This window comes from Oryctolagus cuniculus, chromosome 2 (genome assembly GCF_964237555.1).
Source record: "Oryctolagus cuniculus chromosome 2, mOryCun1.1, whole genome shotgun sequence".
Classification (NCBI taxonomy): Eukaryota; Metazoa; Chordata; class Mammalia; order Lagomorpha; family Leporidae; genus Oryctolagus; species Oryctolagus cuniculus.
The window spans coordinates 174624191-174640612 of record NC_091433.1 but is presented as its reverse complement, the minus strand read 5'-3'; the positions used below and the strand labels follow the sequence as shown (position 1 = coordinate 174640612).

The 16422-nt window shown below is 44.3% G+C and overlaps 1 protein-coding gene across 3 annotated transcripts in view; it reads left to right on the top strand.

The window, feature by feature from the left end:
* Positions 1 to 16422, top strand: part of BABAM2 (BRISC and BRCA1 A complex member 2) — a 502023-nt gene that overhangs the window by 452052 nt on the left and 33549 nt on the right. For 2 of the 3 annotated variants that reach the window (XM_002709945.5, XM_051843055.2), the window contains exon 11: positions 14945 to 15098. The exons of the other annotated variant lie outside the window; for it this stretch is intronic. In XM_002709945.5, coding sequence (XP_002709991.1) covers positions 14945 to 15098 — 154 coding nt within the window. The remainder of the gene's footprint in view (positions 1 to 14944; positions 15099 to 16422) is intronic. 3 annotated transcript variants of the gene reach the window in all.

Below are 16422 nucleotides of genomic sequence, written 5' to 3'. Positions count from 1 at the left end.
AAGCTGCTGCCGGCAACAACAGCATCCCATATGGGTGCTGGTTTGAGTCCCAGCTGCTCCACTCCAATCCAGCTCCCTGCTGATACACCTGGGAAAAGCAGCAGAAGATGACCCAAGTGCTTGGGCCCCTGCCACCCATGTGGGAGACCCAGGTGAAGCTCCTGCTCCTGGCCTGGCACTGTCCCAGCCATTGCAGCCATTTGAAGAATGAACTAATGGGTGGAAGATCTCTGTCTCTCTGTCTCTCTCTCTGTAATTCTGCCTTTCGAATAAATAAAACCAAAAAAAAGAAAAGAAACCTAAGTTGAAAGCTCAGTTGAAAGAACATAGCTACTTTTGATCCAGGGGTTGTGTTTTCAGCTGGAAGTGAGATTTAAAAAAGAAATTATATACACTTGGATTGGTTTGCTTGTTTTAATTACTTCTAAGAGAAAAAGCGAATAATAATAGGTATCATTTATGAATACCTGCTGCATGCCAAGTATTCTACCCATATATTCATTATATCATGCAAGCCAACTAACAGCCTTTCAGGGTAGGTATTATCCCATTTTAAAGATGAGAAAACCTAGACTCAAGAGAGTTAAGTGAATTGCCCGAGGTTCACCCAGGTTGTAACTGGCAGAGTAAGAATCAAGCCCAGATCTGCTGAATTCCAAAGACCGTATTCTTTCCAGTAGGCGCTCCTGTCCGTGCATTGCTTTAGGTTCCACCCTTCATTTATGCAGTGCTGTCTGTGTTCCGGACATTGTACGGCATACTTGACATGTTTTGTTTTCAGCTCCTGACATTGGGGTTTTTCCAGTTTTATGGATAAGAAAAGATGCTCAGAGAGGTCAATCCAGCTACCAAAGCTATACAGCTAAGAGTAACTGAGGTCACCCATCTTTAGGGCACACAATTCACTTGAACATTCAGCTTTCCCCACGTAAGCTGTCCTGTCCATTTCACAGACTGAACTGAACCTAAGGCAAACAAAGAACAAAGTAGCTTTCTCTTTGGACATTTCTGGAGAAAGTACCTCACACCACCCATTCTGCTTGTTCAGACATTTTCAAATGCTTTTAATACTGTTGTGCAGTATATATCCAGAATGTACAATGCTTAGTATAATACACAGAGGCTGGCATTGTGGTGTAGCAGGTAGATCTGCCACCTGTGACTCCGGCATCCCATGTCAGTGTCGGTTTGAGTCCTGGCTGCTCCACTTCTGACCAGCTTCCTGCTAATGCACCTGGGAAAGCAGCAGAGGATGGCCCAACCTGAACTCACATGGGAGACCTGGCAGAAGCTCCTAGCTTCTGTGTTGCCCAGCCCTGGTCATTGTGGTCATTGGAGAGTGAACCAGTGGATGGAAGATTTCTCTCTCTATGTCTTTGTAACTCTGCCTTTCAAATAAATAAAATAAACCCTTAAAAAAAGTATACTGCACAAATTTAAAAATATAAACTAATGAAGCTTTCTGCATAGGATAATAAGATGGTGACCCAAACTTCTCACCTGTCTTGCAAGGAAACACAAAATCAAATCACTCTGCCAAACATTTGGCTAAACGCTTAGGCCCAAGTGTATGGATTGTCTGCACAGGACGTGAGAGTTGACTGCGAGACAGCAGAAGACTCCTGTGAACTGCTCACTGTCAGACTTCCTGCTCAGAGCTCCCTGAACAACTACGTTATAAGCAGAATTTGAGAAAGAGGAATTGACCCCTATCCTGAGAAGTAAATGACTATACTCCTCTAATAATACATTGTTTTGATTCATGCTTTGTATTTTTCAGGGTATTCTCTATTCTGAAGGGTTTATACTATGTTGGAGGTGTTGAAAATATGGGAAATATGTGACCCACTGGAATGAGTGGCACAGGGTCTTATCTCTGTAAATGTTCTGGGGTAACATTGCTCATAAAAAAAAAAAATTTCCACACTCCCTTTCTTTGTGTTCATAACACTACACAATGGGGCCGGTGCTGTGGCACAGCAGGTTAAAGCCCCGGTCTGCAGCGCCAGCATCCAACATGGGCGCTGGTTTGAATCCCAGCTGCTCCACTTCCCATCCAGCTTTCCTCTATGGCCTGAGAAAGCAGTAGAGGATGGCCCAAGTCCTTGGGCCCCTGCACCCACGTGGGAGACCCAGAGGAATCTCCTGGCCCCTGGCTTCGGATTGGTGCAGCTCCGACCATTGTGGTCAATTAGGGAATGAACCAGTGGATGGAAGACTGACTCTCTCTCTCTCTCTCTCTCTCTCTCTCTGTCTCTCTGTCTCTCTGTAGCTCTGCCTTTCAAATAAATAAAATAAATCTTAAAAAAAAAAAAAGGCCGGCACCGCGGCTCACTAGGCTAATCCTCCACCTTGCGGCGCCGGCACACCAGGTTCTAGTCCCGGTTGGGGCGCCGGATTCTGTCCCGGTTGCCCCTCTTCCAGGCCAGCTCTCTGCTGTGTCCAGGGAGTGCAGTGGAGGATGGCCCAGGTGCTTGGGCCCTGCACCCCATGGGAGACCAGGAAAAGCACCTGGCTCCTGGCTCCTGCCATCGGATCAGCGCGGTGCGCCGGCTGCAGCGCGCCGGCCGCGGCGGCCATTGGAGGGTAAACCAACGGCAAAGGAAGACCTTTCTCTCTGTCTCTCTCTCTCACTGTCCACTCTGCCTGTTAAAAAAAAAAAATACTACACAAATCCAGCACCCCTCTGTACCAGCATTCTATCCTCCATCTTGCATCACCACACACCCTTGGCTTTTCTGCCCAGTACTTTTCCCATTGCCTGGATTTCCTTGCCTTTCCACTCCTTTCCCCGTTACAAGCCACCCGCTTGGCCCCACCTGTCAAAATCCTGGGTGTTGGAGCAGGCATTGTCCCAGTGGTTAAGACACCTGCATCCGATATTGGATGAACAAGGAGGTGAGAGTTCTGTCTGTCTCTCTGCTTCTCAAATAAATAAAGAAAATTAAGTGAATAAAAGTTTAAAAAAGTCTGAGCTGGTGTCGTGGCATAGCAGGTAAATCCACTGCCTGTGACACCAACTTTCCATGTGAACACTGAATCAAGTCCCAGCTGCTCCACTACCAATCCAGGTCCCTGCTAGTATGCCTGGGAAAACAGTGGAAGATGGCCCAAGTCCTTGGACCCCTCCACTCACATGGGAGACCCAGAAGAAGCTCCTGGGTCCTGGCTTCAGGTAGGCCCAGCTCTGGCCATTGTGTGGCCATTTAGGGAGTGAACCAGTGGATGGAAAACCTCTTCCCCTCCTTCTCCCATAACTCCACCTTTCAAATAAATAAATCTTTAAAAAAAATTCTAGCTGTCTTTCAAGATGCTGCTGAAAGCCATCTAACCCAATAAGCCTACTAGAAGCCATTAGATAGAACATCTTCCCACCACAAAACCCTGTTGTGGATGCCTCTGTTACAACCTTTACCATGGCCTCCCTTCCAGAGAACAGTGAAGATTAAGTGTATGCCAGCCTTGTCAGGAGGAGCCACCCTAGTCAGCTTGCCTTCCCCAGGGCTGGCACGTGCTGGACGCTCAGAGAATGTTTGTCAACTTGGATACATGTTTTCTCTAGAGTATAAAGATCATGACTAGATCATCTTTTCAAAAACTAGATTAGTTTGTGGAATTTTTGCTTCATTAGTCATCCTTCACATTTTGTATATAACTGGTTCTAGTTTTTTACGACTGGAATTTAGATTGACCAATATCAGTCCCCCTACTTTAACCAAAGAAACCATATTTGTCCCTTGCCCTCTAATCACCTGCATTTGGTACATTGTCCAAGAATGTTTTCAAATTAAAAGATTATGACTATTTAAAAAACTTTGCCCAGTTTTTAAGTTCCAGGGATTTTTATATTTGAATATATTTTAATTTGGTTAAGGATTCTTTTAATCTAACTGTTACCTAATTTAGCCAGATTTCTTTTTTTAATCCTCCCAGGCCAGGAATTTATTTATTGAGACTAAATTCTTTTAAAAATAGAAGTTAAAACAGTACTGAATGCTATTTATGGTGTTCTCTCTCTTGCTAGATTCTTTCTGCATCTCATAAAAGTGTGTTTCTTCCTTGCGTGTCTAGTGCAGTCGGCATTTCTTCACTTCGGTGACCTATGCCAGTTAGTCATTAGTATGTATACACTGCCTAGTATGGGTCTAGCACAGTGGTACACACGTGGAGTATACAACACAGAGGTGTGACTCCCGGATTGTTAGCAGCCCAGCTGAGAAGTGGGTTACGTGGACAGGCATGAGGGAGACATCATCGGGCATGCAAGGGGGGCTTCCTGGAAGAAAGGGGGCCTGGACTGCATTACCAGGCTGAAGCTGTAATGGTTGCAGGGCCTGCACGAGGAGCCAGGCCTGAGGAAGTGAGAGCAGCGCAGCAGCAGGGGAGCCAGGAGCCAGGGGGGACACATGTTCAGAGGACTCAGAAGCCAGTGGCACGGTAGGCAGGAGGTGCAGAGTCCAGTGTCGGCCCAGCCCTGGCAGGTGTGGACACTCCGTTCTAGCATGGAGTCTAGACCAAGGGTGTGACAGATGAAGCAAGGGGTCACAGAGGCACTCAGGGCGAGGGAGAGGTCCCTGTGCCGGGACCCCTGGGTCCCAGCCTCAGCCGTTGGTATCTCCTTTCATCCGGCACTCAGCGGGTGCTACTTGAGAGCAGAGTTCTCGGACAGAGGCATTTCTGGACAAGCAGCCTTGTTGAGCGTGAACCCAGGTCAACCCAGAAAAGCAAGTAGAGCCTCCCAGGTCAGGAGAGCGGGTTGGCCTGCAAGCTTCCCACTATGCTTTCTTCAGCTTCGCGTCACCCATTTCTCTCCACGTGTACAAAGGTCAGGAGAGGAGCGGGGAAGAAAGTAAGACCAATAACGTAGAACAGGTTGTGGCTTTTCCTCATTGAACAGAGAGGATCCCTAAAGAGGCACCTACCTGCTTTGTATGAAATGCTTCATTGCCTTCTTCCCTTTCACTGGAATATTATTCCCAGCCTCTGATTCTGATTCAGTCTTAAACATTCTAGAACCAACTCAAAGTCCGTCTCCTGGGCAGAGTTGCAGCCTCGGGTGTGGTTCCCATTCCTTTGCACGTGCAGCGTGTGCGTGCCTCCACCATCACCTGGGTTTGCCCAGCTGGGAGCTCATTGACCTTTGCCCGTCTCTTCTTCCAGACCAGAGGCTCAAGGCCACGGGCACCCTCATTCTTCCAGGGACTCCACCAGCTTTGGCTTGTTTTTCTCCTGAAGATCATTTGCTTTCCAGACTCTCTGTTTTAGAAATGCTCTCATTGCGTTAAAGTTATAGTTATTTAAATATATATGAAGTACTTCAAAAAGTTTATGGAAGATCCAAGTTATGAAAAAATGTTGCATGGGTTTCAAAAATTTTGCACCAAAGTAAAAATATCTTTTATATCCATTTTCCACAAACTATTTTTAAGTACCCTTGTATGTACAAAGATCATAGAAAACATAATTGCATACTTTAAGGATTAATAGAACACCACCTAACTTAAAACACTGGAATAGTCCCATTATCTTAGAAGCCGTGTGTGTATCTCTCCCATAAATAACCTCTACCCTGAACTTTTTGTTAATTGTTCTCTTGGTTTTCCTAATAGCTTTACCGCCTGGTGTGTGTGTGTGTGTGTGTGTGTGTGTGTATACACACACATATATATATACACATATACAGTATATCATTTTTTCCTGTTTTTGAACTTTATATAAATGAAATCATACTGATTATTTTCGCTACTATGAATGTTAATGTCCTGGCTTATTTTTAACACTCTTTGAAATGATAACTATTTAAAGCTTACACCAGGATATAAAGAAGATGAAAACGTAATCTGTGTAGTCACCTTAGTCAAGTCTTTCTGTTTACTGTAATTGCTTTTGACTTCTTAAAAGCCCCCGCACAGTCTCAGTTCAGTCAGAGGCGCCCGAGGGCCTGTCCCCGTGCATTCCCGTCCTCCTCCTCCCCGACTCCCAGATCAGAGGGAGTCCAGACCGGACTGAACGTGATGTGTATCTTTCCACATGTATCTTTATTTTTACTACATAGACATGTATAAATAGTTACAATAATATTACATGGCTTTGAACTTTACAAGTATATTTTGAACAGCTTTCATCTGTAACTTGCTTTGGTCACTGACTATTATGTCCTTGAGGGTCCTCTGTATATGTACATACAATCCTAGATTCTCTCTCTTTATTAAGTCATTTATTTTATTATTTATTTGAAAGGCCGAATGATGGGGTGGAGGAGAGTTCTTCCATCTGTTGGTTCACTCCCCAGATGGCCATAACAGCCAGTGCTGGGCTAGACCAAAACCAGGAACCAGGAGCTCCGCCCTGGTCTCCTGTGAGTGTGGCAGGGGCCCAGGTACTTGGACCATCTTCCGAACACTGCCTTTCCACATCTTCCCAGCAGGAAGCTGGATAGAAAGTAGAGCAACTGTGCCTGGAAACAGTGCTCCGATGCAACATGCCAGTGTCTCAAGCAGCGACTTAACCTGCTGTGTCACAAAAACCAGCCCCTGGCTTATTCTTCCAGTCTTCTGTCAAGTATTCCATTCAAAGAATACATTACAATCTGTTCATCTAGTGTCCTGGTAATGGACAGTTAAGGTGGTTCTGATTTGCAGTGTCGCACACCATGCCACAGCAAGCCTTCTCCCATCACCATCTTAAGCACATGTGGAAGTTCCTTAGGCATGGATTGCTCAAAGTGTGCAGTCTTCACTGTTATGTACACGAGGCCACAGCGTTTCATATTCTGCGCCTCCGTGAGTGGGAATCACCAGTGTTCCACAACCTTCATGGTACTTGAGTACTGTTTCTTACACGTTGGCAGAATAATGGGTACAAAATGGGATCTCACAGAGGTTTTAATTTCCCTTTTCTGTTCCTTTCCTTTAGTTCAGTAAGCATTTAGTGAGTGTCTTTTGTGTGTCATTCTGTGTGCTAAGTACTAGGAATACTAAAATAACTAATGCACAGTCCTGCATGTAAGGAGCTCACAGTGCAATGATTCCTACCTGCAGAGGCATAACAAAGTCACTTGGGATGGCTTTTCAGAAATCAGGGGTCTGGGATAGGGCCCAGACATTGGCAGTGTTAAGTTTCCTGGTGATGGCGATACTGACTTCTGATTCTGTAGGAAGGGAAGCCTAGTATTATGGGGGAGGGGGAGAGAACCTTGGCTCTCTCACTGGCTTACACTGGGGCATCCCTTTGACCTTGAAATTCTCCTTACAACTTTGCAGAATGTGTCCGGGGGTATGAGAATGATTGACTTGTATCTATAAAGTGTCTTAAAAGCAGATAAATACTAAGCAAAATATAAGCAGAGACCAGATTTGCTAAAAGTTGACCTATCCAAGATAGCTGTAAACCTGGAAGGAGGGAACCAGACAACATAAGGAGGAAGGGGAGGAGGAGTACACAGTCCCTGAACTGTGCTTGAGGAAAGCAATCCAGAGTCCACACCACATTGGTTGCCATCAGTGGAGCACCTGCTGCCTCCCAGTTCTGGCTAGGGTTATACAGCCAACCTGGCCCTGTGCTTCAGAAACTGAGATGCGTATGGAATAAAGACAATAAAAGAGAGCCTAGAGGCAAGAAAGAAAGACTGTGCTGAGACAGGGTTGGCCTCAGTGAGAAGTGGCAATGGGTAGAGGAGCTGGCTAGCAAAGAGAAGTAGAAATAAAGGAGATGGCCAGCGTTGTGGCCTGGCAGGTAAAGCTGCCACCTGCAATGCCAGCATCCATTGTGTGGGTGCCAGTTCATGTCCTGGCTGCTCCACTTCCAATCCAGCTCCCTATTAATGGCCTAGGAAAAGCAGCAGAAGATGGCCCAAGCACTTGAGCCCCTCACCCACATGGGAGACCTAGGTAGAACTCTAGAACTCTTGGCTCCTGGCTTCAGCCTGGCCCAGACCTGGCCCAGACCTGGCCCAGACCTGGCCATTGTAGCCATCTGGGAAGTGAACCAGCAGTTGAAAAATCTCTCTCTCTCTCTCTCTCTCTCTCTCTCTCTCTCTTTCTCTCTTTCTCAATCTCTTTCTCTTTCTCTCTCTGCCTTTCAGATAAATAAATTTTTAGATGGAAAAAAAGAATTAAAAGGTATGTTGCTTTTGTACAAAAAAATTTTTTTTGAAATCTGCAAATAGTTTCTTCATTATACACATTTTCTTTTTTTTTTTTCTTTCTTTTTTTTTTTTTTTTTTTTTTGACAGGCAGAGTGGACAGTGAGAGAGAGAGACAGAGAGAAAGGTCTTCCTTTTGCTGTTGGTTTACCCTCCAATGGCCACTGGCCGCCGCTGCCGGCGCGCTGCGGCCGGCGCACCGCGCTGATCCGATGGCAGGAGCCAGGTGCTTCTCCTGGTCTCCCATGGGGTATAGGGCCCAAGCACTTGGGCCATCCTCCACTGTACTCCCGGGCCACAGCAGAGAGCTGGCCTGGAAGAGGGGCAACCGGGACAGAATCCGGCGCCCCGACCGGGACTAGAACCCGGTGTGCCGGCGCTGCAAGGCGGAGGATTAGCCTAGTGAGCCATGGTGCCGGCTCATTATACACATTTTCCATGAACTTTTTTAAGACCCCACACGTTAAAATTCCAAAGAGAACATATTTCCTTGATCAGATCACACAGAAGCTAGTGAAAATTTGAAACCAATTTAAGTAAAAAAGTTTAACAAAATCTGGTTAATATTATCTCTCCCCTGTCACTTAAATGAAGGGCAGTGATGATAAAAGGAGACACCATTTGATTTTTAATCGCTGGAACAGGGATATTTCTGAATTGGAACATTTCTGGATTGCTTTTATACTTCTTGGCGGTGAATGTTCTGGATGTGTGGTGGTTAATTTCCTAGTGGTTGGGATCCATGTGTCTTAGAGGTTTAGTATGCAGTTAGCAATATTGGAGGGTGGTCAATACATACATGGCAGTCTCTGCACGTGGTTGTGAGCGTGCCTGGCAGTGAGGTGTGCACTGACTGCTCTTGGGAAGAAGCAGCCTCAAGTGGGCTCATCAATGGAGGACGAGTTTGTAGCAGGGCAGCAGGGAGTTAAAACTCAGAGCTCAGAGTGAGGCGTGAGGAGCCGGAGGGGCCTGGGAACAGGAGCCATCACCACGCCAAAGCGGGTCCAGGAGGACCCTCCCCGCTGACCCAAGGCCGCAGGGAAGGGCACAGGAATGCTGAATCTGGAAGGTCTGAAGAACTGGAATAATGGCTGGGCTGGTGAATAATGGTGAAAGTATTTGACAATGTGACTTCCAGGGAAGCAATTATGGTGAACCCCTCATTTGTTTGGCATTTTCACAGATTGAACTGTCCCACAAAACTGCATTTTCCAGACAACTACAACTTTCCTATTTGTGTGCTTTGAATGCTTTTTAACCATCCTTGGTGGAAATATTTCTGAAATAGACTATACAGTTATCCAGCTTTCTTGGACAGAAGCTATAAGAAGGAACATTTCCTCAGGTGCCTTTGACTACAAGTGTGGGAATGCCTGGTTAAAAAAGATTTAAATAAAAACTTGCAGTTGTCTCAGACAACAAGGAACCCAGGGCTGGACAGTTCTAGGGACTATGAATACATGAGCTCAGTGGCTCCAGGCTGACCTTCCTCTCGTGGTCACAAGATGGGTGCCACAGCTCCACACCTCAAGACCTCACGTGATCAGATCTGTGGCTAAGGGGTTGCCTGTTACTCATGTCTTTAATCAGAGAGGAAAATATCTCTCCAAAGACCCCTTGCCCACTTCCCCTCATGTCCCCTCGGCAGAAGTGAATCACATTTCCATGCCTTGTTTTATGAAAGTCTAGGAGACTGAACACCCAGTACTCTGAAACTCTGGATATGGCAGGTAGGAAGGCACCCAAGGTTGTCTGCCACAGTTGCCAAGACTCAGGGTCAATGTCAGCATCCACTGAACTGAGTGATGATGGGGACGGGGCGGGGATGCAGCCTGGGATTCTTCTTGTCCCTCTGATTTTGCTTTGACTTATTAGACTCTCCCTTTGTACAAGACCGCTAGTTCCCACTACTTGCTGTCGAAGCGCCTTGTCCTTGCCTTGCCTTTAGGAATGTTCTCTTTTGTTCCATTTTTCTGGAAAAAATCATGTAATCAAACTTGTTAGAACCGTGCCTGAAATGTGAGCAGCTGACAGGCTGTCGTATGAATGAGACGCATGGTGTCACGTTTCTTTTAGCTGTTTCTAGGTCATTTTTCAGTCGGTGTTTTTGGAGAGATGACGAGTTTTTATAGTCTGTGAATGCAGACACACTTTACCAGTGTGTGTTATGACGAAATGGTGAGTGGTTAGGGGCAGGGAGCCTTGTTACTAAAGAAGCTAAAACTGCAGCTGTCCACCTGAGCCTCACCCTGCAGCGGTGGCGAACTTGTTTTAAAGAGCCTTGTGGATATTTATAACGTCATTTGTGGGCCATACAAAATTATCAACTTAAAAATTAGTCTGCTGTAGGTTTATGGAATTTCAAGTCCCACCTGCTGTTGGCTTGGCAGGGTCAGACCACGTGATTTTGCAGGCCTTATATGGGCCACGGAGCAAACGGTTCTCCTCCAGAACTTAGAGAGAGGCAGCAAGGTTTGTCAATGCCTTCAGCGTCCCAGGAAAGCTGCCCAGTTAGTCACTGTCCAGCGAGGACCTGCAGCTCCCAGACAGTGCCCAGCAGACGTCCCTGCAGCAGCTGTCTAGAATAATACGAACTGCAGCGCCTGATGCTTCCTGCTTCTCTGGGCCTTGGAACCCTGGGAATGAGTCCTGAGGACTGCTTGGTGTGCGCAGAATCAGAAGTGGTTGGTAGGATCTGTTTCAACAAGCCCTTGAAGAAAGTCATGATTCAGAAATGGTTGTTGAAATGCTACTGAATAAGCAAGAACCACCCCTCCTGGGGACAGAGCACGGACCAAAATTCTGAGTCCATGCAAAAAGAAGGAAGTAGGAAGCAGTTGTCAAAATAATACCAACACTTACGTAACCGAACCAAGGGGAAGGATCCTACTCCGGGAATCGAACTTGAGCCACTGGGTCCTAAGGAAGCAAATAAAGTGTTCAATTTTGATAGAATTATAAGCCCAGATTATTTAGAACCTGGTGATTCCTTCAAAGCAAGTTAGCTGTTTGAAAGCCTAAGATAATTATTTAACTCTGCATCATAAAATCATGTTAACCTATAAGCAAAATTTAAGTGACAGAAACATTTAGGGATAAGGAAAACGTATTTTTCCTTTTTAAAATTCTGGCTAATTTTTACCATTCAAATCATTCTTAGAAGAAAAATTTTAAATATTTCTCAAATATTTTGGTTACTAACTCATGCAAAAAACATTTTTAAGGATGCCACTGTTTTGTTGACTGTTGAAGAATATAGATAGAATACAACTTAGGTTGAGCAAAATAGTTGATACTTTATAAATTTTTTCTTCTTAGACATGAATTAACATGTGGGTCACTGATTTAATATATGAAATACTCTGACCATTTCTGTTTGCTTAATAATCCAGTTACTGTGTGAGGAAGTATTTAAATTTTATTTTTTTAAGACTTGTTTCCTGAGACGGGCGCTGTGGCAAAGTGGGCTAAGACTCTGCCTGCGAAGCCAGCTTCCTATATTGGCGCCAGTTCTAGTCTCAGCTGCTCCTCTTCTGATCCAGCTCTCTGCTAAGGCCTGGGAAAGCAGGAGAAAACGACCCAAATGCTTGGGCCCCTGCACTCGCATGGGAGACCCAGAGGTAGCTTGTGACTCCTGGCTTTGGATTGGCCCAGCTCTGGCCATTGCGGCCATTTGGAGAGTAAGCCAGTTGATGGAAGAGCTTTTTCTCTGTCTCTCCCTCTCTCCATCTGTAACTATACCTCTCAAATAAATAAATAAAATCTTAAAAAAAAAAAGCCACACATTTCTTTATTTCAAAGGCAAAGTTAGAGACAGAAAGAAAGAGAAAGGTCTTCCATTTGCTGGTTCACTCCCCAAATAATCTGCAACAGCCACAGCTGGGCCAGCCCAAAGCCAGGAGCCTGGAACTCTATCCAGGTCACCCATGTGGGTGTCAAGGGCCCAACTGCTTTGGCCATTTTCTGCTGCTTTTCCAGGCTCATTAACAGGGAGCTGGATCAGAAGTAGAGTGGCTGGGACTCAAACCAGTGCCCATATGGAATCCTGGCATCATAGGCTACAGCTTAACCTGCTGTACTACAATACCAGTCCCGCCAAAGTATTCAGATTTTAGTATTGGCTTTAACCATTTAGTTAGACAAATCTAAATGGAGGAATAATTGTGTAATCAGTGTCTTTGGGAGCTGATGATAGCACTTATCAGCCTATAACTTGCTAGCATTTTTTTTTTTATTTGACAGGTAGAGTTATAGATAGAGAGAGAGAAAGGTCTTCCTTCCATTGGTTCACTCCCCAAATGGCCGCTGTGGCTGACACTACACTGATCCAAAGCCAGGAGCCAGGTACTTCTTTCTGGTCTCCCATGTGGTTTCAGGGGCCCAAGCACCTAGGCCATCCTCCACTGCCCTCCCGGGCCTGAGCAGAGAGCTAGACTGGAAGAGGAGCAACCAGGACTAGAACCCGGCGTGCTGGCATTTTTAAAACATCAGAACAACTCACTTGGCCACATAAATGAATTTCATTCACATTCGGAATTATTTCTGATGCTAATTGGGTATTTGGGGTTAAAAGAAGGTGGTTCAGAAACAGGTAGAGAAATCACTTTCAGTATATCAAATACAAGTGCCAGCAGCTCATTCTCTACAAAACAAAACAATGAGATCAAAAAATAATGCATTCCAAAGCCCCCAAAAAGCCAGTAGCTTGAGAACCATGTAGCCTGTGATATGACCTGCATTGTCTTTGATCCTGAGCAGTGACTGTATTTACTTGAACTTTCTAAATCACTGCCATTGCATTCTGGTATTTAAAAGTATTGCTTTTTTATAGGGAAGCTCAAATGTTGAACACTTTTCTGCTATTAATGATTGCTTTGAGTTTAATCTGCATCTTGTTTTGTATTTGGAAACTGTGTAATATAACAATGATTTTATGTGAGTAGACATTTTTTCTAAAATTAATCAGAGGACAGGGAATTAGTTAACTGAAAAGTTATAAAAATTTTATAAAACAATATTATGGATCATGCTTTGTGACATGAAAGGATTCAGAAGGGGATTTCTGAGTTGAATTATTTATACTTTGAATTAGTCTGTTTCATATTTTCTGTTGTTCCTATATGTTCTGAAAACTGCTTGGACATAAATAGATATATTGAGACTGTCTTATTTTGGCACTTGAAAAATATGACTAAAGAGTGGACATTCATGATCTTGCCTCCTTTCTTTGGCTGTAATGTGATTCATCTGTAGAAACCCCCTGCAGGGCTGAGTCAGACATCCTCCGAGTCAAGTGTACTCAGAGGGCTAGGAGGCCCTACCAACTGGGCAGTTTTTTGTTTCTTGGGATTTTTTGGTTGGTTTTTCTTTTTAAAAACTTGCTGTGAACCTTTTCCTTACAGAAATCACATTGGGTACTTAGAGAGCCTAGTCCAAGTTGACTGTCACCCCAGACTGGGATGGTGATAGATGTAGAACTATCTAGGATGTATTTTTAAAACATACCCACCTCATGTAGCCAACAAGCTCAAGCTGTGCTTCCTTCACAGTGGAGACTTCCTTTAGCTTACTAACTTGTGATTGTGACACGGTAGGTGAGTTGTAGCATGTCTCATCCGTGTGCTTTGGTGCCAGGAGGAGGAATGTAGCATGGTAGGCGCCTAGGATTGGAATCATGGGACTAGAGTTGAGTTTTGGATCTGCCTAGCTATGACATGAGCAAGTTAATAAACCTCTTTACAGCTCAAGTTTGCTCATCTATTAAATACAGATAGCAAAAATCATGTCTCTTTCACAGAATCTTAAGTAACAAATTAGATAAAGTACTCTCTGAAGCTAGCAAATCTTCTACACACTTTGCTTACTACTTTTGGTGATATACCTGTTCTTTGTCCTGCACGTGTATAACATTCACATGAATGCACATCCTACCCCTTTAAGAATGTGCTGTTGAAACAATCAGTTTTTTAATGTGGTTTACCTCAACTAAAAAATAGCAAGCCATTTTATTTTTAAAAATTGAGTTTAAAGGAACCCCAAAATGAAAAGGTAAAACATGTAATACATGTTAACAGCAAAGGTTAGAATCGGCCTCCACTGTGACAGGAGACGTATTTGGTGCTCAGATTTGTCGCTGTTGCCTTCCATTAAGGAGCTCCCACTGATTTAGGAGATATAAATACACGTGGTAACGCAGATGGGAGAAAATGGAAACTGCTGAGTATCCAAATTCACAGCTTGATTGGAAGCAGCGTGATAACTTTCTTTTCTGGTGATCGAGTTGCCACGTCGTGTAAAGTAGAACAGTTCTCACGTGCTCTCACCTGCCTTTTTCCAAATCCGCTCTTGAAAAACTGCCTCCAGCCCACTTCCCCTGTCAAATTATAGAGGAGGAAGGTACTGTCCAACCCTTTGGACTTCCTGGTATCACAGACTCTTTAAACAAGGTACCCTGCTATGGAATATTGGACAAGGTAAGTGCCGGAGAAGTTCAGGTGGCAGGGGTGCCAGTCCCACTTCTGTCCTAAGCATCGTGGCGTTCTCCCAGCACCTGCGCACCCACCTCAGGTCGGTTACACTTGCTCGCACGTGTGATTTGCCTCTCTAGAATATCAACTTATTGACAAGGGCAGGGAAGTCACCTTGTATTTCTTGATCCTTTTTTCCATACCTTTTGTCTAGACCTCAACCAGTATTTGTGGTTCAAATAGAATCTTGTACTTAACACTCTGATTTAGCAAAAACAGTGCTGTAAGATGTGCTTAAGCTCTGACTCTCTTTTCTTTTCTTCTGTCTTTGCAGTTGACCTGCCCCTGTTTTTCCCACGAGACCAGCCAACGCTCACATTTCAGTCCGTCTATCATTTCACCAACAGTGGACAGCTTTACTCCCAAGCCCAAAAAAATTATCCATACAGCCCTAGATGGGATGGAAATGAAATGGCCAAAAGAGCAAAGTAAGTGAATCTATCATGATCTCCTACAGGTAGGAACATTTTTATATTTACTGTAGAGATTGGCAAGCCACTGCTCACTGGCTGAATCCTGCCCCATGCCAGTTTTTGCAGTAAAGTTTTATTGAAGCACAGCAATGCCCACTTCTTATCATCTATAGCTGCTTTCATGCTACAGTGGCCGAGAAAGTGGCTGCAACAAAGACCATTTGGCTGGCAAAGCCAGAAGTGTTTCCTGCTTGGCCCTTTACAGAAGTTTGCCAGTCCCCTTATCTGACCTCACCAGGAAGAAGTGACCTACACCTGGAAGTGTTTCCGTTTTCCTACTATTACTGCTGATCTTTAAAATTGGCCACAACTGCTTTTTAAAAATGGATTATGGGATTTGCCAAAAATCTTCCCCTCTATTTAGATTAAAGAAGAAGTATTAAATAGGAATTAAATTCATGGGTAAATGGTGTCGATGATGAAAGCATAGCCAGCCCCTTTCATTTGTTTTTAATTGGAAAATGTCAGGTGTGGTGAAAACAAATGGGAATTCTTGCTTATTAGGCAATAATTGGATTTGGTGTTATCTTTTCACAGAGAACTTAATCTCTTTAAACTGTGTCTCTCATTGCATCTCTGTAGTGTGAGCCATAGCCAATGCCAGAGTAGGACCTGCATGTTCCTGAACTGAATACATTGCTATACAAATTGCATAGAATTATTAAAATCACCATGGAAGTAGTGATATGATGGAGGTTGAAGTTTGCTGGAGTTTGGAGTTTACAGATACAGCTCTTGCCCATAAACCTCTCAGAGTATAAGGCTCACTGCAGTCATATGGAATAGATAAATAGAGAAATGAACTGAGTGTTTTCCGTAGGTAAGACTTTAGTATCTGGATCATCAGACTCCATGAACCATGGCCTCCTAGATTGAAGCAGCAGGGGATCAAAATCATAGTTTCCAAAAATTAATCATAGAGTGGCATGTGGTTATTACTTTTATCATCTGAACAACCATAAGCTCACACCTGTGATCCCAGCTGAAGGATGATCAGATCCAAAGACTTGCACAAATGAAGACTTGTCTAATAAGTGTCCTCTTCATCTGCCCCTCCATCCATCCAGTGTGTATTAAGCATCTACCATGTCCAGGCATCGTGCTCCATGCTGGGGGTATAATGAGAAACAAACTGGAAATTGTCCACAGCTTCGTGGAATTTGTAACTTAGCAGGGGAGATAAAGCTCTTATCATAGCAAACTTCTGACAGTTTAAAGTCCCAACTAACAAAAGCTGGCCTTCCACACCTAGAATATTCTTGATTAGTAGGATTTCTAG